Source organism: Trichomycterus rosablanca, chromosome 11, assembly GCF_030014385.1.
Source record: "Trichomycterus rosablanca isolate fTriRos1 chromosome 11, fTriRos1.hap1, whole genome shotgun sequence".
Lineage (NCBI taxonomy): Eukaryota > Metazoa > Chordata > Actinopteri > Siluriformes > Trichomycteridae > Trichomycterus > Trichomycterus rosablanca.
The window spans coordinates 2,047,987-2,075,666 of NC_085998.1; the positions used below are offsets into that span (position 1 = coordinate 2,047,987).

Sequence of the window (27,680 nt, forward strand, 5' to 3'; positions counted from 1 at the left end):
ACTGGACCCAAGTAGCTCCAGTTTTTAATGTAAAATGTGATGTAAATACTTTTTATTAAAGTTCATTAAACACGTCTTTCTTTTTGTTTTTATCATTTTTAATTTGTAGTAAAAAAAAAAAAAAAAGAAAAACCATTTTGGCTGATCGCGGTAAAACAGGACTGTAAAAAAAAACAGACAAAACGGTTCAACTATTTCAAACATTTTATTGTGCAAATGATAATAAGAATAAACACACAATATATATATATATTCTCCAGAGTGAAATACAATCTTGATTTTAGTTAAATAAACCCAGAGGATTTATAAATATAGAATATATGTAAAATTAATAAAACACATTTGTATTTTTACACAGTTTTATTAATTATATACTTTTATATTAGACTCACTAGTAAAACCTTTACCTTTACTGTTTATCCATCTATTCACCTGCCTGTTCATTCATCAATCTGTGGATCAATTCTTTCATTCACTCGTTTACTCGCTCATACGTTTAAATATCCACTCACATATCCTACAACAATCCCACAACGCTACAATCCTACTGTCAACAAACCTCAAATTATTCTCACGTTACAAAACAGCATACAGTTTCCATACCGTTCATTCACTGATGAAGGGGTGAGTTAGGAAGGGATAAGTAAGGCTGAAAGAATGAGTTAAGATAAAGGGATTAGTTAGGATGAAGGGATGAGTTAGGATGAAGGGATGAGTTGGGATGAAGGGAAGAGTGAGGATGAATATATGAGTTAAAATAAAACAATGAGGGTTGAGTTGAAGATGAAGGAATAAATTAAGACAAGGAGATGAGTTAGTATGAAGCACTGAGTTAGGATGAAGGGATAAGTTAAGATTAAGTGATGAGTTGGTATGAAAAGATGAGGTACAACGAAGCGATGAGTTAGGGATGAGTTAAGATGAAGAGATGAGTTAGGAATGAGTTGGGACAAAGGGTTGAGTTAGGGATGAGTTAGGGATGAGTTAAGATGAAGAGATGAGTTAGGAATGAGTTGGGACAAAGGGTTGAGTTAGGGATGAGTTAGGGATGAGTTAGAATGAAGCACTGAGTTAGGATCAAGGGATAAGTTACAATGAAGGGATGAGTTAAAGATACGTTGGAATGAAGGGATGAGTTGGGATGAAGGGATGAGTTAGGAGTAAGGGATGAGTTAGGATTAAGGGATGAGTTAATATGAAGGGATGAGTTAAGATGAGGGGATGAGTTAAGATGAAGGGATGAGTTAAGGTGAGGGGATGAGTTAAGATGAAGGGAAGAATTAGGTTGAATGAATAAGTTAAGATGAAATACTAATTTAGGATGAAGGGTTGAGTTAAGATGAAGGGATGAGTTGGGATGAAGGGTTGAGTTAAGATGAAGGGATGAGTTATGACTACATTAGTGACCCATGATAATACATTAAGAGTAGAAGGTGAGGACGCTCTTGTGGTTTCCGCGCACCAGCACCGTGGGGGGCAGATTTTTAGTGAGAGACTCCAGCCAGGCCATGTACAGGTGATCTGATACTAAACCCTTCCGAGCTATGGGCATGCTCCTGTAACACACACACACACACACATAAATACACACATATAAATACACACACACACACACACACACACACACACAATGTATATATTATATTATAATACTGGTGTTCATCTGTGTGTGTGTGTGTGTGTGTATTTATATGTGTGTATTTATGTGTGTGTGTGTGTATTTATATGTGTGTATTTATGTGTGTGTGTGTGTGTGTGTGTGTGTGTGTGTGTGTGTGTTGTACTCACAGTATAATGAGTTTAGCAGCTCTGGAGCTCTCCTGCAGTAACTCATTCAGTCGAACCTGAAGAGTCGTCTGTACACGGAGAGAGAGAACCGGTTCATTCATTCACTCATTATTCATTCATCTATATATTCATGTAGTTATTCACTCATATATTATATCTTATTAAATAGTCTATAAATTCATCCATCCATTCAGCCAATGACTGGGTTCATCCATCCATCCATTCCATCCATCCATTCAGCCAATGACTGGGTTCATCCATCCATCCATCCATCCATCCATCCATTCAGCCAATGACTGGGTTCATCCATCCATCCATCCATCCATCCATTCAGCCAATGACTGGGTTCATCCATCCATCCATCCATCCATCCATTCAGCCAATGACAGGGTTCATCCATCCATTCAGCCACCATTCCATCCATCCATTCAGCCAATGACTGGGTTCATCCATCCATCCAGCCAATGACTGGGTTAATTTATCCATCCATTCATTCATTCATTCATTCAGGCAATGACTGGGTTCATCCATACATCCATCCATCTAATAACAGTGTTCATCCATCCATTCATTCATTCAGGCAATGACTGGGTTCATCCATCCATCCATTTACCCATCCATTCATCCACTCATACATTCAGATAATGACTGGGTTCATTCATCCGTCCATTCATCAGTTCATCTCTCTGACCTTTTCCTCGAAGCGTTCCAGCTCAGCGTCGGTGATCTTCCAGGGATTTTCCTTTCTCAGAGTTTCAGCCTGAGTCGTGTCCTTCGATCCCTCATGCAGCCGGTACGGTTCGATCATATCCTCAAACAGCTTCCAGCTACACACACACACACACACACACACACACACACACACACACAGTGATAACGTCATGTAGATCAGCACTGATGTATAAAGAGTTGAACTCGACTGTTAGTTGATTTACTTCTCTGAAGTGGGTTTGATGTTCAGATCTGCAATGACGTTGATGTCTGTACACTTGATCCGAAATTTCTTCAGTAGAGACTCCATCCTGAAACACACACACACACACACACACACACACACACACACACACACATTAATTAACACACACTCATTTAAAACTGTGAATATTTACAAGCTGCTTCAAATAAGACTTTAACCAAACATTCCAACAGATCCCTAATAGATCCCTCACCCTCGCACGCACCATCAGATCCACATCTAATAGATCCCTCACACACACCATCAGATCCACATCTAATAGATCCCTCACACACACCATCAGATCCACATCTAATAGATCCCTCTCACACACACCATCAGATCCACATCTAATAGATTTTGTTGTTGGTGGTGTTGATTCTGTATTTGAGTGTATGTGTGTGTGTGTGTGTGTGTGTGTGTGTGTGTGTGGTTCGTACTCTTCTTTATCCTGTTGTACACGGTCAGGTTGGCCGGGAATAAAAACCCGTAGTTTACAGTCTCTCCACTTCTTCCTCGTGGTTAAAATGAACGGCAGCAGCAGAGTCAGACCTGCAGAGCAAATAAAGAATTCAAATGAGCACCGATCGTTTTCTATTTTACACAAATATCATGTTATTACCACGATACACCGACTGTAAACAATATAAAACCTTGCAAAAATAATGTAAACTAATAATTAATAATTTTAAAGTTAAAATTTTAAACAAAAATTTTGATAAAATACTCTAGATGGCCAAAAGTATGTGGACACATGACCATGAAATTGTTGGACGTCCTGTTAAAATAGCATTAAAACGGTATTAAAATAGAGTGACCTCTGTGTGACCTTTTCAGCTAGAACAGCATCCTCCCCAGGGCTGCCTAAATTACTACCTCGGCTAAGTGAAGTACTCCGGATGGGCTATACTGCTTCAGTAGATCAGTAAGAAACTTTTTAATAACTATTTTTTATCAGGGTTGTGGGAGGGCAGGCGCCACCCAGAAACACAAACTGAAAGGCAAAAATACAACCTGAGCAGTACCAGGTTCAGTTGGGCGTGGCTGCAGAATCTTGCTTCATCTGCCATGCCAGCTACAGCCAGCAGAGGGGGCAAGGAGGCGCAGATGATCGATCTGTCTTTTCTTTCATTAGTTCGCTCCAGGAGGACGTGTTTCTATCTATCACGGATTCTTCCTCACAGATTTGCCGGCTCCTCTGTCTGGCAACCTGCTTTTCATTTGGAACCCTGATGCCAGCTTTAATCAGGTCTGATTTTCTTTATCTCTTTCTGCCCTGGATCCTCATACCTCCATCCGACAATATACTGTATTATCACACCCTTGGTTAGAAATATCTGAGCTGGTGCCTCGGCTGAACGAAGCGCTCAGGATGGGCTATACCGTTCCAGGAGATCAGTAAGCGGTGATGAACACTATGCAATCTCACCTCCATCATCAAACAGCCACCAGACGTCGATGGTTCCTTTCCCCTGCTTCCTCTTGAACTGCGAGCTGGCGTCCACCAAACGCTGGTTCACCTTCACTATGTCTGACGAGTGAGGGACCTCCACGGCTGAAGTAAAGACACCAACACCAGATCAAACACCAGATCAAACACCAGAGATCAGTAAAGATCGTCTCAGATCTTATCAGTACCTTTAGTCGCCAGCACGGCTTTCTGAGACTTCCTGGAGAATTTAAAAAATCCTTTTCCTCCCTCCTCGAACCCGTTTTCCTCCAGTTCCAGCGCCTGCTGTTCCAGGAGTATCCTCTCCATCTCCTCTGCACACACACACACACACACAAAGCTTGTAAGCGAAGTATCAGGTTTAACAGGACAGTTGTAGCCTAGTGGTTTAAGTCCTGGACTTGTAATAGAAAGGTCGCTGGTTCAAGACTCAACTCAGTCAGGGTGCCACTGTTGGGCCCTTGAGCAAGGCTCTTAACCCACAATTGCTTAGACATTATATACTGTCACAGTACTGTAAGTCTCTTTGGATAAAAGCATCCAATATATGCCATGAATGTAAATGTAAACAGCCAATTACAGTCCTGTGCAGAAGTTTGTGCACCCCTGGTCACATGACACTTGGTTTTCAAAGTGAAAAGTAATGGACATGTGCTCTGCAGGGAACACACATCTACATTCACAATTTACTCTTCATTTATTTTATATTGGAATCTAATAAAACGTAAATAAAATTGCCGGTGTCTGTGGGAGGGAAGGCCGAGACTGACCTCCGGGACTGGTCTGGGCATCTGCATGAGTTTGGGGGTTGGGGGTGAGTAACATGGAGCTTAGCGTGTCTCTCTGTACGTGATGCGGCTCTGTGATAAGAAGCGGCTGCAGTGCACACGTGGTGATCCGGCTCTCATTGATCAGATCATAGGTTGTGCAAGCAGCAGCGCATTCACAGTTGGGAATTGGATATGACTAAATTGGGAGGTATACTTTCATGCATTTTTCCCCAATCTAGTCATAACCAATTCCCAAATGGTCTTTTACCTCTACTGCTGCAGACCTCCACTCCTGAGCGAGGATTGTCGTAACTAACACACGCCCCCCCGGACACGTGTTCAGCACTGACCGCTTCTTTTCACCTGCACCAGGTGAGTTTATACTGAGATCCGTATCGTGCAGGGATCAGAGTGTCACATACCGATGTTCTCCATTATACCCCGTCTCTGTGCAGTGCCTCGACCAGCCAGCAGAGGTCGTAATTACAGCAGTTATGAGGCGGTCCCTACAGCATTCCACCCTCTAATGAGCCAATCATGAGTCCGACTATAGTGTGTGTAAATATACACATACAGTCGACCCATGAGTTACGAACGGTTTACCATACGAACATTTCGGGTTACGAACGATATTTTTCCATTTAACGTACGAACAAATTTCGGATTACGAACAGAAATTCGTGACGTCACGAACAAGTTAACTCCGAGCGTCTCTCTCTGTGTATATATATATACAGTGAGCGAACATTCGCGCAGCGGTCGGGGTTTTTCCGGAGTTTTCAATATTAAAATGTCCCCAAATAAGGTGCAGAGAACGCGCAGAGCTGAGAAACATTACATTTGATGTTGTATAATGACTCCTGCCAGTAGGTGTCACTGTGTATCAGACAGAGGGGACAGTGAGTGAGAGAGAAGAAGGAATTCGGCTGAGTAAAGTATACAACACTACTGAAATAAAGAAGGAAATAATACAGAAATGTGAGATTTATTGTTTCTGGTTTTTATTTTATATAAAAAGAAGGAAATGTATTATGGTGTATGAAATGTGGTGTGTGTTTATGTACAGTACAGTACTACTGTGAATTGTTTATTATTGTGTATTACAGGAATGTCTATTCTATAGTTTAAGAATTAAGGGCAAATATATTTGTATAGGTTAGGGGTAAGGGGGGTTGGGGAGGTCTGGCACAGATGAATTCTGTTTACATTATTTCTTATGGGAAAAAATAGGTTTAACCAACAAACATTTAGACTTAAGGACAGCCCTTCAGAACCAATTACATTCGTAAGTCAAGGGTCGACTGTACGTACATTTATAAGTGTGTAAATGATTATACTGGGGTGTTATTTTACCTTCAGCAGCAAGGATGTGTGAGATATCAAGTCCCTGATTCAGCCTCAGCATCACCAAACCGTGTTCAAAATCAAATGCGTCACTGGAAACAACAAATCAACACAAACGACACTGAAATTCACTACATTTAAAGGTTTTTTAATAATATACAAAATACACACTGTCGAGTCCCATTATTATGACGACTTCCTACTTTCGACGGCTGCAGCGTGTAGCTCATGAAGGAAGTCACGTTTGGTGAGCTGCTTGGAAGGAACTCTCAACTGATTTGGGTATGAGTCCATCCTTACAGATCACGTACACCCAGACATGCTGATTCTCTTCCCTGGGCCGGATGGGATCTTCCTGCGAGACGTCACGGCTAGAAATGTCTCACACTGGTTGGAAGAGCATGACCCGAGACTTCCAAGTACCACCCTGACCCCCTAATTCCCCAGACTTGAACCCAGCATCTGTGGGAGCACCTCGATGGTGGTGTTGGCTCTGTGGATCCTCTGTGGATCCTCCAGCAGCTGTGGGATGAGCTGCAGTCAGCATGGCTCCAGATACCTGTGACGACCTACCAGGACCTTACTGAGTCCCTTTATGCAGCTGGTGCTCATAATAATGTGACTGGACAGTGTATAACGGGGATTAGCGCTAACACTTCTGACCATATAATGTACACAGCTATAGATCCTGATGTATACTGTGTGTACGTACTGCAGAACTCCTACATAATCCTGGATGTCGGTGGTGGTCGCCGTCTTCCAGTCTTTCTTAAAGCCCAGCATCAGTGTGTTCGGTCTGAGCCGACCCAGTCCTGAGGCCTGGAACACACACACACACACACACACACACACACACACACGCACGCACGCACGCACACACACACACACACACGCACACACACACACACACACACACGTTTCTGCTAAGTTGTTTATCTGTATTTAATGTACGGCGTCTTTTTAGTTTAATGAAACGTCGCATTGAATCACAGATCAGTCTAAAGTCCTGACACAGTCTTATCATCACTGATAGCGGCGCCGCTAATAGCCGCTAATAGCCTGGATATGTTGTACCTGTAACAGACTCTCTGCTCCCTCGCGGAAGTTATCGGACGCCACAGCGGCGTAAAACGCTTTCCTCTTCTGCTTATTCAGCCAGATCTGATTCTGCTCCATACAGCCAATCAGCTCCTGCTGACGCTCCAGACGGGGACCCTGAAACACGGAGGAGAGGAAACGTCAACTGTTCCATCTATAAACCACACCTCAATAAAATAATCCTGCAGGTACCCGTCTGTTCAGTCTGTAGAGCTAACGATGCCATTAGCGTTAGGATCGAGCTAACGATGCTAATCCAATATGATCTAATCTAATCTGATCTAATTTAATCTAATCTAGTTTCATCTAATCTGATCTGATTAAATGTAATCTAATTTAGTCTGATCTAATGTAATCTGATGTAATCTGATCTAATTTTATTTTATCTAATCTGATATAATCTAGTTTAATCTTATCTAATCTAATTTAGTTTAATCTGATCTAATCTTATCTGATCTAGTATAATCCAATTTAATTGAATTTAAATCTAATCCAATTTAGTCTGATCAAATCTGATCTGATTTGATCTGATCTAATGGAATCTGATCTAGTCTGATCTGATCTAATCAAATCTGATCTAATCTAATCTGATCTATTCTAGTTTCAGCTCATCTAATCTAATCTAGTTTAATCTAATCTGATCAAATGTAATCTAATCTAGTCTGATATAATCTAATCTGATGTAATCTGATCTAATTTTATTTTATCTGATCGGATATAATCTAGTTTAATCTTATCTAATCTAATTTAGTTTAATCTGATCTAATCTTATCTGATCTAGTCTAATCCAATTTAATTGAATTTAAATCTAATCTAATTTATTCTGATCAAATCTGATCTGATTTGATCTGATCTAATGGAATCTGATCGAGTCTGATCTAGTCTGATCTGATCTAATCAAATCTGATCTAATCTAATCTGATCAAATGTAATCTAATCTAATCTAGTCTGATCTAATCTAATCTGATGTAATCTGGTCTAATCTTATTTTATCTGATCTGATCTAATCTAGTTTAATCTGATCTAATCTAATTAGTTTAATCTGATCTGATCTAGTCTAATCCAATTTGATCTGATCTAATGGAATCTAAATTAATCTGATTGGATTGAATCTAATTTAGTCTGATCTGATCTAATCTGATCTGAGCAGTTGATGAAAATGAAGCACAAAATTATCAGGTGACCGGGTGGTGCAGCAGTCTGTTATGCTGCCCACTACTGCTGAGATCCAGGTTCGAACCTCAGCAGTGCTATAGGTCGGTCAGGCGTCTTCACAGACATGATTGGCTATGTCTGAGGTGGGGGACGTCCGAAACGGTGAGATGAACCGGTGCCCTGTCCAGGGTCTTCCTCATTAAGCTCCAGCACTAGTTTTTCTATATTACATAATTATAAAAAGCAATAGAACTCACAACAAAAACCTCACAGGTGAGACAGAGTCCGTAGTTTTTGGTAAAGGCGTGAGCAAGATCCAGAAGAGCCGGACGGATTTTAGGAGATCCGGTTAACACGATACACTGAGGCCTGAACAACAGGAATAAAGTTCCTATTATTAATAAAAACAGTGCTGTTTATTAAAAGAAATAAAACTATTTAAGATGATTAACTCTGCTTCATTACCTGAAGTTCTTGACATGTTCATCCACCCCAGATAGCGTCAGCGTGTTGTTCACGGCGTTCACGAAGGTCACGGCCTGGGTCGACGATCCCCAGTTCACATCTACATGAGATCATAAATCTTAATGTAAATATTAATCACTAATCATTCATCAGTGCTGGTAATCACAGACAGTGATTAGTTATTTATGCACTGTCAGCGTTCTGTTATCAGCCGTACGGACAGTAAATCAGCTCCGAGTGATTCATTTATCACCTTCATGTGTCTGGAGCATTGTTAAACCTGATACACAGAACTGTAGTCCATTCATTTATGGTCTCTAGTTTGTAACCCGGTTTAAAAATTAAATAATAAACATTAAACATTAAATATGTGCCCGCCCAGTCAAAAGATGGCAGCATTTGTATGGCTGGGCGCTGATATCGATTGATGTTCCGATGTTCCCAGATGGTCTGGACCCTAATATATATATACACCAATCAGCCATAACATTAAAACCTCCTCCTTGTTTCTACACTCACTGTCCATTTTATCAGCTCCACTTACCATATAGAAGCACTTTGTAGTTCTACAATTACTGACTGTAGTCCATCTATTTCTCTACATGCTTTTTTACCCCCTTTCACCCTGTTCTTCAATGGTCAGGACCCCCACAGGACCACCACAGAGCAGGTATTATTTAGGTGGTGGATCATTCTCAGCACTGCAGTGACACTGACATGGTGGTGGTGTGTTAGTGTGTGTTGTGCTGGTATGAGTGGATCAGACACAGCAGCGCTGCTGGAGTTTTTAAACACCTCACTGTCACTGCTGGACTGAGAATAGTCCACCATCAAAAATATCCAGTGGGCAGCGTCCTGTGAGCACTGATGAAGGTCTAGAAGATGACCGACTCAAACAGCAGCAATAGATGAGCGATCGTCTCTGACTTTACATCTACAAGGTGGACCGACTAGGTAGGAGAGGACAGTGAGTGGACACGGTATTTGAAAACTCCAGCAGCGCTGCTGTGTCTGATCCACTCATACCAGCACAACACACACTAACACACCACCACCATGTCAGTGTCACTGCAGTGCTGAGAATCATCCACCACCTAAATAATACCTGCTCTGTGGGGGTCCTGACCATTGAAGAACAGGGTGAAAGGGGGTAACAAAGCATGTAGAGAAACAGATGGACTACAGTCAGTAATTGTAGAACTACAAAGTGCTTCTATATGGTAAGTGGAGCTGATAACATGGACAGTGAGTGTAGAAACAAGGAGGTGGTTTTAATGTTATGGCTGATCAGTGTATATATGAGTAATATGAATATGAAACATGTATATGAAGTATTGTTGTACACTGGGAACATTAGCATGTGATGTTTAGTATTTTAGTATGCTTGGAACTACCTTAGATGTTCAGATGTAGTATTTTTGAACATAGCGTAGCATGCTACATGAGCTATGTTAGCCCAGTTGTGTGTAGCGTTAGCGTGCGTGACGTTATCACCTGGTTTTTTGACAGTAACGTAGATGTAGAGGAAGATCTCGATCCCGTAGGTGAGCACCGCAGCCCACCAGTTAATCACGAACATCACGGCACAACACAGCACCGCCCCGAACAGAGACAACCACATGTTGTAGTATTTATAAGCTGGTCTCCACCCTACACACACACACACACACACACACACACACACACACACACACACACACAATATTACAGAATGAATATAGAACACAGTACAACTCTGTATCAGAGATGTTGGGACTTGTGTAAAACGCTAAAAAACAGAGAGCAGTGATTTCAGTGATTTCTAAAGTTTCCTTTGACCCGTATGTCGTTTCGGACTGTACGTCTGGTCACTTTAAATCAGTTCCTGCCACTCAGGCCTGCAACACATACCAAAAAAGTTGGGACGGAGACAATCTAGGGCTAATAACGAGGTAAAATACTGAAATAATATTTTTAAGTAATTTAAGGGGCGGTGCGGTGGCTCCTCGCAGCAGAAACGTTCCTGGGTTCGACTCCCAGGTGGAGCGGTCTGGGTCCCTCCTTTGTGTAGTTTGCATGTTCTCCCCGTGTCTGAGTGGGTTTCCTCCGGGAGCTCCGGTTTTCTCCCACAGTCCAAAGACGTGCAGTCAGTGCAGTTTCTACTGGAACTGGAAGTCCACCTAGGTGTTTGAGAGTGTGTGTGTCCTTTGATGGACTGGCAATTGGATGGTACTGGATGGTATTTCCCATCTTTTGCCTAGTAAATTGCACCCACCGCGACCCTGACCAGGATAAAGTTAGACAAGGAATGAATGAATGTCATTTAAAACAGGTGATTATGATTTGGTACTGAAGCAGTTTTACAGGAGTAAAGACGAACCGAGGATCATCAGCTGTAATTGGAGCTTTTGTTTTTTTAGGCTTAAACGCGCCGAACCTGAGCTCCTTCCACATCAGAAAAGGGCTAAAAGTGATAAATACCTCACTGTCCCAACTTGTTTGAAATAAGAACTAAATTTGTTTAAAATAATATTTTTATAAAAAAAACTGCAGTAAAACAGTAAATAATTTTCTGTTGGGCTGTTTTAATGTAATACAGGTCATAAAACATCCACAAATCACAGTTTAACGTACCGTCCCAACTATTCCTGATTCTATATTGTGTATGATGTAGAATTTGTGATCTGACCTGGAGATTTGGCGTAGGAAGCGTGGAAACAGGAGAAGTTGATGAGGGCGTAGGAGGCCAGGAAGAAGTTGGAGATGATGGGAGCGATGGTGTTCAGCTCAGCTGAGGAACATCAGAATTAATCAGACTGTTTTTATTTCCTGACATAAAATAATAATAAAATAAAATTCAAATCTGTTATTCGGGCACTGGGGTAGCACAACACCACTGAGATCAGGGTTCGGATCTCGAGGTTTGGATCTCGGGGTTCTAATCTCAGGGTTTGGATCTCAAGGTTCTGATCTTGGGGTTCGGATCTGAGGGATTGTATCTGAGGGTTTTAATCCCAGGGTTTGGATCTGAGGGTTCTGATCTGAGGGTTCGGATCTCGGGGTTTGGATCTGAGGGTCCTGATCTGAGGGTTCGGATCTGAGGGTTCGGATCTCGGGGTTTGGATCTGAGGGTCCTGATCTGAGGGTTCGGATCTGAGGGTTCGGACCTGAGGGTTTGGTTCTCAATGTTTGGATCTCTGGGTTCGGATCTCAGGGTTCTGATCTGAGGGTTCGGATCTCAGGGTTCGGATCTCAAGGTTTGGATCTCAGGGTTCTAATGTTGGGATTCTAATTATGGGGTTCGGATCTCAGGGTTTGGATCTCGGGTTCTGACCTTGGGGTTCGGATCTCAGGGTTCGAATCTGAGGGTTCAGATCTGAGGGTTCAGATCTGAGGGTTCGGATCTCGGGGATCTGATTTCGGGGTTCAGATCTGATTAGCATTTCAGTAGACCAGGCACCAAGACGTTAGCTGCTCACCAATGAGGATGAAGGCGACGGCGATGACGAAGGTCAGCACGTAGCCTCGGATGGGTTCGTTATTCTTGCCGTGACCTTTAGCGAAGAAGTGCAGCGCTCTGTAGATGTTATCCTTACACAGCGCCTGGGAAATAAAAAAGAATCGCTGGGTTTAGAACCTCCGGCTCCTTCAGCTCTACCCTCACCTGAACAGGTAACAGAGCGCGGGGATCACATGCAGTTTTAACATTTAATTAGGAAGGGTAGCATGTAGCCTGTGCTACTCTGTCACCTGAAAGACTTTGGGAGCGCTGACGAGGGAGGCGAGGGCGGAGGAGATGGTGGCCGAGAACGTCCCCGCAGTGATGAGGGGCCCGAACCCAGAGACCATCGTCATCACCTGCACACACACACACACACACACACACACACACACTCATAGTTTTGTTGCCAGTGTTCCTAATTAAAGCAGTTTTGTGTGTTTTTAATCAGGTGTCTGTTTGATCTCTGACCTGGAAGTTGTTCATCAGGCCGTACGGACACTTGGTGGTGGCGCAGGAGGAGAAATCGTAGCCGAAATCACAGGCGATCGAGAAGTTGCAGCTGCTTCCTGCAATGATGGTGTCGTTCTTCGATCCAGTAGCATCTCTCACCACTGTAGCAGCTAAAGAGACAAGAACATCAACGTGTGAGGGTGAGGGATCTATTAGATGTGGATCTGATGGTGCGTGTGAGGGTGAGGGATCTATTAGATGTGGATCTGATGGTGCGTGTGAGGGTGAGGGATCTATTAGATGTGGATCTGATGGTGCGTGTGAGGGTGAGGGATCTATTAGATGTGGATCTGATGGTGTGTGTGTGAGGGTGAGGGATCTATTAGATGTGGATCTGATGGTGAGGGTGAGGGATCTGTTAGATGTGGATCTGATGGTACGTGTGAGAGTGAGGGATCTAATAGATGTAGATCTGATGGTACGTGTGAGAGTGAGGGATCTATTAGATGTGGATCTGATGGTGCGTGTGAGGGTGAGGGATCTATTAGATGTGGATCTGATGGTGCGTGTGAGGGTGAGGGATCTATTAGATGTGGATCTAATGGTGTGTGTGTGAGGGTGAGGGATCTATTAGATGTGGATCTGATGGTGAGGGTGAGGGATCTATTAGATGTGGATCTGATGGTGTGTGTGTGAGGGTGAGGGATCTATTAGATGTGGATCTGATGGTGAGGGTGAGGGATCTGTTAGATGTGGATCTGATGGTACGTGTGAGAGTGAGGGATCTAATAGATGTAGATCTGATGGTACGTGTGAGAGTGAGGGATCTATTAGATGTGGATCTGATGGTGCGTGTGAGGGATCTATTAGATGTGGATCTGATGGTGCATGTGAGAGTGAGGGATCTATTAGATGTGGATCTGATGGTGCATGTGAGAGTGAGGGATCTATTAGATGTGGATCTGATGGTGCGTGTAAGGGTGAGGGATCTATCAGATGTGGATCTGATGGTGCGTGTGAGGGTGAGGGATCTATCAGATGTGGATCTGATGGTGCGTGTGAGGGTGAGGGATCTATTAGATGTGGATCTGATGGTGCGTGTGAGAGTGAGGGATCTATTAGATGTGGATCTGATGGTGCGTGTGAGTGTGAGGGATCTATTAGATGTGGATCTGATGGTGCGTGTGAGTGTGAGGGATCTATTAGATGTGGATCTGATGGTGCGTGTAAGGGTGAGGGATCTATCAGATGTGGATCTGATGGTGCGTGTGAGGGTGAGGGATCTATCAGATGTGGATCTGATGGTGCGTGTGAGGGTGAGGGATCTATCAGATGTGGATCTGATGGTGCGTGTGAGGGTGAGGGATCTATTAGATGTGGATCTGATGGTGCGTGTGAGAGTGAGGGATCTATTAGATGTGGATCTGATGGTGCGTGTGAGTGTGAGGGATCTATTAGATGTGGATCTGATGGTGCGTGTGAGTGTGAGGGATCTATTAGATGGCATCAGATGTGGACACAGGAGCGACGGAAGAACATCAACTGGTCCATCTGATCAACTGTCTTGGTGGGTAGTGTTAGACCGCTGTGCCCACATACTCACAGACACACAAAGCGATGCCCAGGTAGGTCAATCCTGTGATAAGGATGGCCAGCAGTGTGCCAATGGGAATGGCTCCTTGAGGATCCTGCACACACACACACACACACACACACACACGAATAATAATTAATAAGTAATTCACAAATATTGACACGTTTAGTGAAATTTATTCCACTTTTTTACCTTCAGATCTCCGGAGATGTTGGCACCTGCCAGAATTCCTGTGGCTGCAGGGAAGAAGATGGCAAAGACGGAGAAGAACGTCTCTCCATCCCGGAAATTTGGGGTGAAGTTCTCCGCCATGATGGACGCTGTGGTGGAGGAAACACACGCAATTCTAAACTGATTTGGACAAATGAATGCATGAAGGTTTCACCAGGTGTGGGCAGTTGTAGTCTAGCAGTTAGGAACTGGACTAGTAATCAAAAGGTCGCTGGTTCAAGCTCCACCACTGATTGTCATTGTTGGGCCCTTGAGCGAGGCCCTTAACCCTCAATTGCTTAGACTGTATACTGTCGCTTTGGACAAATGCTGAACATGTAAATGGGTGGCGCATCACTCTAACATGCTGAACAAATTGGAGACACATCAGAGGTGGATCAGATCAGGGGTCGTGCAAACAGCAGTGGAAATTGGATATGACTATATATATGGGGACTTGAATATGACTAGACATTGATTTTTAGGATGTATCTTCAACACACCAGCGCTCACCAAAGTAATTCACCTACTGCTAATGAGCACAACAGTTTAAGGAAGGCCCCTGTGCGCCTAGCACAGCTTATGGCTTTTCCAGTCAGGTCATGAGAAACCCTACTGGCCTGACTTCAGTCTCAGAAAAACACCTGTGGGACGAATTGGAATGCCGACTGTGAGCCAGTCCTTCTTGTATAACCTGGGCTCTTTTTACTAAACTGCCTCAAATTCAAAAAATTTTGGGACACACTTTAAAATCTTGTGGAAGATTTTCCTAAAAGAATGGTCAGGTGTCCAGATACTTTTGGCAATACGGGGTCCATAAGTAGAGCGTCTAAATAATCTGCATTATGAGTCCAGGTACTGACTCTGTACTGAGGAGCTGATCAGGTAGGTAGGGGAGCAGGGCGGGGCACCAGGTTTTAGGACAGACCCCCTGTGTACTTTATCCTCTGTACTGAGGAGCTGATCAGGTAGGTAGGGGAGCAGGGCGGGGCACCAGGTTTTAGGACAGACCCCCTGTGTACTTTATCCTCTGTACTGAGGAGCTGATCAGGTAGGTAGGGGAGCAGGGCGGGGCACCAGGTTTTAGGACAGACCCCCTGTGTACTTTATCCTCTGTACTGAGGAGCTGATCAGGTAGGTAGGGGAGCAGGGCGGGGCACCAGGTTTTAGGACAGACCCCCTGTGTACTTTATCCTCTGTACTGAGGAGCTGATCAGGTAGGTAGGGGAGCAGGGCAGGGCACCAGGTTTTAGGACAGACCCCCTGTGTACTTTATCCTCTGTACTGAGGAGCTGATCAGGTAGGTAGGGGAGCAGGGCGGGGCACCAGGTTTTAGGACAGACCCCCTGTGTACTTTATCCTCTGTACTGAGGAGCTGATCAGGTAGGTAGGGGAGCAGGGCGGGGCACCAGGTTTAAGGACAGACCCCCTGTGTACTTTATCCTCTGTACTGAGGAGCTGATCAGGTAGGTAGGGGAGCAGGGCGGGGCACCAGGTTTAAGGACAGACCCCCTGTGTACTTTATCCTCTGTACTGAGGAGCTGATCAGGTAGGTAGGGGAGCAGGGCGGGGCACCAGGTTTAAGGACAGACCCCCTGTGTACTTTATTACCTTGGTAGCTGAAGAAACCTTTGGCCTCTTTGTCCTTTGTAGCCGGAATAGCCGTTCCCACGAACACGTTGACTATGGCCAGCAGCAGAATCACTAATAATACGACCTGAGCCTGAGAGAGGAAGAGGAATACAGAATTATATACAGAATTAAATACAGAATTAAATATAGAATTATATACATAATTAAATATAGAATTAAATATAAAGATAAATATAGAATTAAATACAGAATTAAATATAGAATTAAATATAGAATTATATATAAATTATATACAGAATTAAATACAGAATTAAATATAAAATTAAATACAGAATTAAATATAGAATTATATGCATAATTAAATATAGAATTATATACAAAATTAAATATAGAATTAAATATAGAATTATTATAGAATTAAATATAGAAATAAATATATAATTAAATACAGAATTAAATACATAATTAAATATAGAGTTAAATATATAATTAAATACAGAATTAAATACAGCATTAAATATAGAATTAAATACATAATTAAATACAGCATTAAATATAGAATTAAATATAAATTTAAATACAGAGTTAAATATAAAATTTGATATAGAATTAAATATAAAATTAATTATTGAACTAAACATAGAAATAATTATATAATTAAATATAAATTTAAATACAGAATTAAATATAGAATTAATTATTGAATTAAACATAGAATTAATTATATAATTAAATATAAATTTAAATACAGAATTAAATATAGAATTAATTATATAATTAAATATAAATTTAAATACAGAATTAAATACAGAATTAAATATAGAATTTAATATAGAATTAAAGAACAGAGGATAAATTTAATACACACACAATATGGACAAAAGCATTAGGACGCCCCAATACCCTGACCTCTGCCCCACTCAACAGCTCTGGGATGAACCAGAACACCAACTGGTCAATCAGTGCCCAGTCATATACATAAAATGCTGCCATCTTTTGAATGAATTCCCATACAGATGTGTGTGTGTCTGCCCTGCGATGGACTGGCACCCCGTCCAGGGTGTTACTGTGTGCCTTGCGCCCATTGAAGAGCTGGGATAGGCTCCAGCACCCCCTGCGACCCTGATTGGATAAGCGGTTAAGACAGTGAGTGAGTGTGTGTAGGTGGTTGTATTTATACCTTGGCCTCCCACTCCATTCCAGCTACCGAAATCCCGAGCAGAAGCACCACGGTGATGCAGCCGACGATCCGGATATCGCTCACTTCGTCCACCATGATGGCATCGTTCACCTGAAACGCGATGGCTGGTTATAATTAACGCCGTACTAAATTTACAGGAAAATGTGCTTCATGTTACAGAGCTGGTTTTTCATAAATCACAGATTTATAAAGAAAAGAGTCACATCTCACGTCAGTTATTAAATTTCACTCATAAATTGAATGATAGAATAAATAGAAGCTACGATACACAGCACAGCTACATTAATAGTCGAATATAAACCCAGAACATCCAGCGACGGTGCGATGCTTGTGAGTAGGGTTGAAGGCAAACACACATACACGCACACACACACACACCAGATCTACCTCATCTAGGAGATACAATCCTGACAGAACCTCCTACAAACACCACAAAGCCTCCCAACAAAATATTAAAGCTTTATGTTCTGCGTGAGCCGTTAGTTCTGAAAGTTGCACAAATTAGACAATGTTTATGTATTATTGTTTATTATTATTTATGCCTTAGTTTTAGGTGCCTGTTTACATTTTAAATGTAATTTGATTTATTTTTGATGGATTTGTTTTTGCATTTCAATAATGTTCTCTTATAAAAAAATAAAAATGTACAGTTTGTTTTAAGAGACACATCTTATTTAATCTTATATGTATTTATTGTTGCTCTTTATTAAAGCAAAAGTATTACTTATCCGATTACTCAATTAATTGCTGGAATAATCGATAGAATACTCGTTTACAAGAATAATTGATAGCTGCAGCCCTAGTTGTGAGTTTTCCGAACACAGTGACCCAAGTCGTGTTTTTAGCTGCTGTACACTTCCACATCTTGGACATTTTGACTAAGCGATTGCTAACTGAATTGCTGTAGGATCGCTAGGACGCAAAATGCAGATTAACCAGTGAGCATGAAAGACTTGAACGCTACGCAAATAAAAAGCGGTAAATCGCTAAACACAAACCGGGAAACGGCTCATTTCACAGTCCGTGAATTAGTTAGGGCTTTATTTATTGGTAGTTCGACCTTTTTTAAAACAGCCCTAATGAAGGTTCAGGTTGATTTATCGTGGGATTAAAAGTGGAATTTTACGGTGGAGCTGAAGACGTGAGAGCCGGGACCAGGTCTCACCTTGCTCTCACCTTGCAGAATGAGGAACTTGTAGATCAGGACCTCGCTAACCAGAAAGAGGAAGTCCGAGGCGCCGTCCTTCCTGCCCCGGGTCGCGTTAATGTGTCACGTGTTTGTGGCTCGAGGGGGAATCACAGCTCAGCCGGTGTGAGGTGAGACTGTTAGTGTGGAAATTCTGAGGAAACGTGTTTTCAGGTCGACGGTGCGGAACTAATACGTTTAACGCCTCGGGGATCATCTGCACTTCAAACAACCTGCAAATCATTTCTACGGACGGTCAGAAGTTTGCGGACGCTGTGTTTCGCCGCAGTCCTGAGACGTCACTGATCGTTTTCTGATTTATTTGATCTTTCACGAGGTTATCGTGTATTTTTACTGAAAATCTGCTGCCTCGTGGCCTGTAGTTCTTTATCTGTGTTTATAATTTACTACAGCACGTGACTTCTCTGTGCCCATTTGAGGGGGCAACTAGGGACAAGTCAACTTTCGCCCAAGTAAAGAAGAAAACGGTCAGTCAATGCTGAGATTCATCCAAATGATCAGATCCAATCCAGGAACCACCGACAAACAGTTTAAATTAGAAGCTGCTAAACACAGGAACTGACGTCCAAGCTTTAGGTTGTTTTATCATTTGGACCTTGACAAGAGACCACTGTTCCATGCACATTCAAATAGGTGCAGTTAAACCAGTCTGGAATATATTGGCACAGAGAAGTCAAAGAAAATACTTCCAATGTTTTTACTGATCAGATTCCTGCAACACGCTCAAAAAAGTTGGGACGGAGGATTATTTCAGTAAAACACACAGAGTGCAGGTGCTTGAGCGGCCTGCCTGCAGTCCAGCGCGTCGCAAACCTGCAACGATTAGTGTCCTCAGTTCCACACGCATTAAAAAGTGGAATGCATAGGAACGCTGATGGGACACAGGGGGGAACACGCCCCTGTCCTGACTTTTTTGGAGCGTGTTGATGAGTGAAAACATTGGAAATCTGTTAAATAAAGATTCATGAGAATTGAGACATCACAGATTTTTCTTTTTACTATGTTTCACTAAGCATCAAAACTTTTCTGGACAAGGTTTTTGCATATATTGTTGACAAAACACAACAGTAAAGTCAGTGTTTCAATCATCCAATCAAAAAAAAAAAAGAACAGAACAGAATCAGACATCTACGACACAGGACGTCCAACAAGCTAATGGTCTGGCGTCCACATACTTTTGATGCGACCATATAGTGAACGTGTGTATGTAAATTCTGACCCTAGGTGTAAATATTAGGAAAGATTGTGGTTCCACACAATCACACAGAGCTTAGTTTTGCTCTCCGTACGCTATACAGATCCGTGTGGGAACCCAAGACTAGTAGGGGAAAAGAAGTGGCGGCAGACAGGACGGGTGTCGGGTCTCCTAGTCGGCGGCAGATTCACAGTAAACTGGGTATGACTAAATGATAAGATAAAGGGTGTAAAATCAGGTTAAAAGTTGATGTAGGTACCTTGAGCAGGTCCACCACCGTCTCGGAGAATCCCACCACGTACATAGCGACTGCTACGGCGTTAGCGAAGGCGAAGATGAGTCCGATGGAACCGCCGAACTCCGGGCCCAGACTGCGAGAGATCAGGTAGTACGCTCCTCCTGATTATTCACAAAAAGTAAACACAAACAGGTTTTATTATTGGGTTATTTTTGGGAACCCTTAGGCACAAGCGGATAAGGGACTTTCCGGCACTTCTGGGGCTATACCGTCTCCCAGGAGGGATACGTAACGATGCCACAACACTGGGGTGAGTTCCCAGAGAGCTACAGAATGACCCGACCTGACCGGACCGAACTAAACGGCCCAGCATCACGGCTTCAGAGAAATGCAGGTTTGCCAATGAAGGAGCCGGCAAGTCTAAGAGGAATAAACTGTGATATATAGGAGAACATCCACCTGGAGCCTGACTGACATATCAATCAATCATCTGCGCCTCCATGCCCCCTCTGCTGGCCAAATACGGCACTGCAGGAGGACACGACTCAACGTGACTTACAGACGAAATCCTACAGGAGCTGTACAGTCGTAAATGGCCCTACAGTTAAGACAAATGCAATGCAAGAGAAATTGAGGGTTTCTCAGGGGCCCGACAGGGTTTCTCAAAACTCGAACCAACAACCTTAAGGTTAATAATCCCGTATCTTAACCGCTGAGCTAGATATAATAAGCATTCATGCGTCAGTCACCTCCTCGTACGACTCCGTTGGTGCAGATGGCGGACATGGACAGACATGTGACTGTAGTGACCACCATACTGAGCAGCACGATGATAATCCCCAGTCCTGCAACACGCACACACACACACACACACACACACACACACAGTGTTAGAGGTGTTTCCTCCACAAATACAGGGTTTAGAATCAGTGATTCCTTCCGGCTCCTCCCATTAGGGGGCGCCACAGCGGATCAAAGCAGAAAGTATTCAGATGACCCAATTAAAATTAATATTGGATTCCTCCTTTGATCTCGCAAGCTGGTCATTTTCAGTTCCAGACGAATGAATGTGAATCCAATCTGCGGCCACTTCGAGTGTTTGGTTTGTACGGAGAGCCATATCGCGCACGGAGAGCCAGACGCCTGGACGAGTCTCAAAGATCACATATTGTAAACACGGCTATTTGAGTTCGAATCTCATCTGTGCTACCGGTCGGCTGGGCACCCCCTAGCGGGCACAGTTAGTTAAAATTGACCACTAGTCTGCTGGGTGGGAAAAGACGCGACTAAAAGGTGGGCGAGGTCTTCGACGACCCTGGATAGTAGGCCGAGGCGCAGCTGGAGCAGCTGACATCCACATTGGGCGCTCGTGTGACGCAGGAGTTTTGGAACTCGTGGGCTGGAACCTCAGCTGAGCCGACGACCTGGTTACAGACCACACACCTCTACATACCTGCCACCCCACCCCACACCCCCAGCAGTGTTCCTCTCTCCTCTGCCCTTGCCGAACGTCCTCAGTCCTTCTCATTTTTCCACGTGTTCCTTTTTATCGCTGGTTGAAAGGAATTGTTTTGCTAGCTGAAGCAGTGGCGACTCCTCCGTCGTTAGTAACACACCATAAACCTGGAGACACATTTCTGAGCTAATGGCACGGCGTATCGCTCCAGCTAACTGCCCCTTCAGCACCGAGGGTGTGAGTGTAAACCCCGGGGGCTGAACGGATCACCGGCGATGATTTACTGAGAGAGTCGAACAGGAAGTTCAGCAGCTGAACGTCTGACTGTGACTGTGGGGTTTTGTTCTGTATCAGAGTGTATGTGGGAATCAGTCACGTCTCAGTGTTCTGTGTTCTCAAACTAACATGTTAACAGAGTCGTGTGTTTTAGGTGCTCAGTTTAGCTAATTACACAATTAGCAACCATAATTATTATAGTTTATCTTCATACAGTAAATTCAAGATAAATGTTTTTACACAGTAATAATGTAAACCTGAAACTGAAGAAGCTAATAAGCAGTGGAACCAAACTTTAGGTTTTAGAACTTATATATTTGTTGGTATTATTATTATTATTGTTCTATGATTATGATTATATTTATTATTATTATTATTATTGCTATTTTTGTTATTATATTTATTATTTTATTTATTACTATTATTATTATTATTAATAAGAGAATTATTGTTTTTTAATTATTATCATTATTATTATTATATTTATTATTGTTATTCTATGTATTATTATTATTGTTATTATATTTATTATTATTATTGTTACTATTATTATTATAATCATATCATTATTATTATATTTATTGTTATCATTATTATTATTATTACTATTATTATTATTATTACTGTTATTATTATTATTATTACTGTTATTATTATTATTACTATTTATTTATTATTATTACTGTTATTATTATTATTAATATTATATTTATTATTATTATATTTATTATTATTATTATTATTATTATTACTATTACTATTATTATATTTATTATTATTATTGTTATTACTCTGGATCATCGTGTGGGTGGTGTTTCTTCAGAACCACTTCTCTTTTGTTAAGGTCTTGTTGATTCTTCCTCTAATTGTTCTGAATGATTTATAAAGGCTGATTGGTTTTCTTTTTAAAGTGATCTACTTTGCAGTCTACATTCCTCAGTGTTCTATAAATGCTGCTGTGTTTAAATCTGCTGATTGAGAAGAACACGGATGGATCTCAACATCATCCCAGTTAAACCAGACTGAACCTTCTGAGAGAAGCTCAGTGAGCTCAGGGCTCTGTACTGGGTTCCTCCACACCAAACATGGACCTTACTTTGTTATGCTGGACCTTCCCTAACCTGCTGCCAAGCTGGAGCACATCATTTATTTTCTACAGTTTATTTTATTTACCTGCTGGCAATGTGTGGCCGAAACACTTGAACTTAGTAATAAAGAGCGGCGTCCATATACTTTTATCCATTAATACTGTGTGTGTGTGTGTGTGTGTGTGTGCTTACCTGATCCTGCTTGTCCAAAGACCCAGGAGAGGCGGATGAAGAGCATCACACCCCAAATATTCAGCATACACCTCACCTACACAACAAACCAAGCACAGTTACCACACACACACACACACACACACACACACACACACACACACACACCTCACCTCACCTCACCTACACAACAAACACAGCACAGTTACCACACACACACACACACACACACACACCTCACCTCACCTACACAACAAACACAGCACAGTTACCACACACACACACACACACACACACACACACACACCTCACCTCACCTCACCTACACAACAAACACAGCACAGTTACCACACACACACACACACACACACACACACCTCACCTCACCTACACAACAAACACAGCACAGTTACCACACACACACACACACACACACACACACACACACACACACACACACACACACACACCTCACCTCACCTCACCTACACAACAAACACAGCACAGTTACCACACACACACACACACACACACACACCTCACCTCACCTACACAACAAACACAGCACAGTTACCACACACACACACACACACACACACACACACACACCTCACCTCACCTCACCTACACAACAAACACAGCACAGTTACCACACACACACACACACACACACACACACCTCACCTCACCTACACAACAAACACAGCACAGTTACCACACACACACACACACACACACACACACACACACACACACCTCACCTCACCTCACCTACACAACAAACACAGCACAGTTACCACACACACACACACACACACACACACACACACACACCTCACCTCACCTCACCTACACAACAAACAAAGCACAGTTACCACACACACACACACACACACACACACACCTCACCTCACCTACACAACAAACACAGCACAGTTACCACACACACACACACACACACACCTCACCTCACCTACACAACAAACACAGCACAGTTACCACACACACACACACACACACACACACCTCACCCACCTACACAACAAACACAGCACAGTTACCACACACACACACACACCTCACCTCACCTACACAACAAACACAGCACAGTTACCACACACACACACACCTCACCCACCTACACAACAAACACAGCACAGTTACCACACACACACACACACACACCTCACCTACACAACAAACAAAGCACAGTTACCACACACACACACACACACACACCTCACCTCACCTCACCTACACAACAAACACAGCACAGTTACCACACACACACACACACACACACACACACACACCTCACCTCACCTACACAACAAACACAGCACAGTTACCACACACACACACACACACACACACACCTCACCTCACCTCACCTACACAACAAACACAGCACAGTTACCACACACACACACACACACACACACACCTCACCTCACCTACACAACAAACACAGCACAGTTACCACACACACACACACACACACACCTCACCTACACAACAAACACAGCACAGTTACCACACACACACTCACACCACACACACACACACACACACACACTACTCACCAGTACACCTTTAATCCAGCCGAATTTAATGAACCCTCCTTCTGTTTCTGGAGGAGCCGCAGCTTCCAGATCATCACCTGGTAAACCTTCACTTCCATCCCCATCATCCACTGTGTCAGGGATATCCACATCTCCATTCTAACACACACACACACACACACACACACACACACACACACACACACACGTGCTGATGAGACTACGCTCTGGGAAGGTAGTACCAGAACCCTCACCAGTCCCATCAACAGTCCAGGTCTTGTTTCCTGAATGTTAGAAAGAAAAACCTGAAGTGTCTCCGTGCTGGAACATGAGTGACGTGTGACACCGTCTACAGTCAAGCAGGCTTCACTGTGACAGTAAATAAACCCTTGATTCTTTTTCATGTGTCCATGTGATCCTGTGTTCAGGAAACGTCAGTCAGAGCTTTGAGGAACTGATTTTTGATCAGGAGCTTCTTTGTAAGGCTGTGTAAAGCTCGCTCGACTGTGGATGGTTCACGCTGACCTGTTTTTAGTGGTTCTTGAGGTGCATCTGACCATCCGGCGAATTTCCTATCAGCGTAAGGTTACGGCTCAGGTTTTTATTTCACAACCTAAGTAATAGACGACTCTAACTATTCCTAGTTATATGGGCACAGAGGGGTCACTGCGAATCTGAGCTGCTATGTGTATACACTATATGGTCAAAAGTATTGGGACAATAATTAATTTAAATAAATACATTTAAATACATTGAAATAAATACAATTAGATAAATAAATGTAATTAATTTAAATAAATACATGTAATAAATTAAAATTAATTTAAATAAATACATTTAATAAAATTAATTTAATAAATTTAATTATTTTAATAAATTTAAATAAATACAATTAAATAAGTAAATGTAATTAATTTAAATAAATACATGTAATATATTAAAATAAATTTAAATAAATGCATTTAATAAATTTAATTTAATAAATTTAATTATTTTAATACATTTAAATAAATACATTTAATTAATTAAATTTAACAAATTTAAACAAATAAATGTAATTAATTTAATTAATTTAAATAAATAAATAAACATTAATTTAAGACAAAAAAAAACTAAGAAATATAATTATTTTAATTTAACAAATGTAATATAATTAAAAATTCATTTTTAAGCCACGACAGTCGCCAACAGCTGTAATAAATTAATCATATAAAGGGAATGACATGCTTCCAACTTTCTAACTTGCAGCAACAGTTTAGGGAAGGCCCTTTTTGTCCCTGTGCACAAAGCGAGCACGATAAAGACGTCAAGAAAAGCTCAATCCCACTCAACAGCTCTGGGATAAACCGGAACATCAACTGAGAAATATTAGTGCCCAGCCAGATATATACGAATGCTGCCATCTTTAGACTGTATGGGCACAAATTCCCACACACAGGCACACTTTAAAATCTTGTGAGAAGCCTTTCAGAGGAGTGGATCACTTCATGTTTTGAAGCTCATGTTCAGGTGTCCAAATACTTTTGGCTATATAATATATATGCATTATTTTAACAGTGTTGGATATACGATCACTGACCTTCTGGAAGACCTCGTGTAGCTCCTGCAGCGAGGGTCGGATGGCGCGCTGCCCGCTCACGCTCCCCGCATTCCGGTAGAAGTCGATGTTTGGAACCCGGTCGAGCGTGTTGTGGCCGTAAGCGCTGACCACCGACGGCCGGACGGAGCGGTGCTCCACGTTTCCATAACCGTTAAACGACGTCTCCTCGTAGAGTGGAGGGTCATCTTTAGACTTCTCGAACGCCAGATTCTCCATCTGAAATCCTCGAGACGGATCAGCCACCAAAACGGTTCCTAAAAGCTCCCGGTATGAGTACAGAACCGCCGGCCAGCGCTGGACGAGTCTGGAGTCTGGAACCGTCCTGCAGCGTCCACGTGTGAATCGTCTCCTCTGACCCGCCTCAGACGCTTAAATATCCGTCGTGTCACAGCGGCCGAGACGTGATTGGCTCTCAACCCGAGTTTTTTTTTATCGCAAACCCAAAAAATGATGAAGCAAGGGGCACGAACACGTCCTTGTTCCATCAAAGAGGACGCGGGCCGAGCGTTTAAACTTTAACCGGGGCCATAAAAAGATAATAGAGCCGCTGGCCGCGGCGCGGATCATTGATTATTAATGCCATTGTGCGTCCAACAGATCACGCGCAGGTTTATGGTTCTGCTTCTGTTAAATGAAACGTACCGACGGTAAAATCTGGAGTGAGTTAGGAACAATAGAATCGATTTAGGATCAGATGTGAGGACAAAAGTATTTGGACGCCCCAAAATTATTGAATTCATGCGTTTCTAGTGGTTCTTGAGGTGCATCTGAACATCCGGACAGATTTCCTCACAGCGGAAGGTTACGGCTCAGGTTTTCTTTCTGACCTTGATAACAGATGACCCTAACTAGCCCTATTTATATTTACAGTCAAGTCGGAAAGTCTGCACACCCCTTTCACCTTCTCCTCGTTTTATTACGTTACAGACTCATTCTATTATAAATCGAGTGCATTTTTATCACAAAATCCTACACAAAATAGCCACAATGACAAAGTGAAGCAGGTTTTTAGACACTTGTGACACCCAGAAGTGAGCTGAGGTGCATTATGTTTTCACTGATACTGCTTGAGATGCTTCTACAATTTAATTGGAGTCCACCTGTGGTCAAATCAATCGATTGGACATGATTGGGGATTGTCAACACCTGCCTATATGAGGTCTCACAGTCAACAGGTCATATCAGAGCAACCTCCAAGCCATGGGGCCAAAGGAATCATCTGCAGACCTCAGAAACAGGATTGTGTCGAGGCACAGATCTGGAGAAGGTTCAGAACAACTGCTGCAGCTTTACAGGTCCTCCATCATTCATAAATGGAGGAAGTTTGGAACCA

General features: G+C 42.5%; 1 protein-coding gene across 1 annotated transcript; it reads right to left on the reverse strand.

Annotated features, from left to right (window-relative positions):
- Positions 1-1,420: 1,420 nt before the first annotated feature.
- slc12a1 (solute carrier family 12 member 1) lies at positions 1,421-26,563 on the reverse strand. Its single transcript, XM_063004384.1, has 26 exons — positions 26,327-26,563; positions 24,769-24,906; positions 23,207-23,282; positions 20,944-21,039; positions 20,216-20,355; positions 17,534-17,644; positions 16,372-16,483; positions 14,743-14,870; positions 14,560-14,644; positions 12,975-13,126; positions 12,755-12,862; positions 12,484-12,607; positions 11,694-11,795; positions 10,520-10,675; positions 9,026-9,125; positions 8,818-8,929; positions 7,382-7,522; positions 7,020-7,126; positions 6,317-6,399; positions 4,382-4,507; positions 4,173-4,298; positions 3,184-3,295; positions 2,724-2,810; positions 2,480-2,615; positions 1,789-1,856; positions 1,421-1,556 (listed from the first exon to the last, which is right to left on the reverse strand). The coding sequence occupies exons 1-26, from the start codon at positions 26,561-26,563 to the stop codon at positions 1,421-1,423; spliced, it is 3,099 nt and encodes a 1,032-aa protein (XP_062860454.1).
- Between the last annotated feature and the right edge of the window lie 1,117 nt (positions 26,564-27,680).

Bases quoted from the DNA above. Each gene is read 5' to 3' on its own strand.
- slc12a1 (XM_063004384.1), bottom strand. From the start codon at position 26,563: ATGGAGAATCTGGCGTTCGAGAAGTCTAAAGATGACCCTCCACTCTAC. The intron at 11,796-12,483 runs GTGAGCAGCTAA...GATGTTCCTCAG, and splicing joins CGTCGCCTTCATCCTCATTG to CTGAGCTGAACACCATCGCT. The intron at 8,930-9,025 runs GTAATGAAGCAG...CCTGTTGTTCAG, and splicing joins GAACATGTCAAGAACTTCAG to GCCTCAGTGTATCGTGTTAA.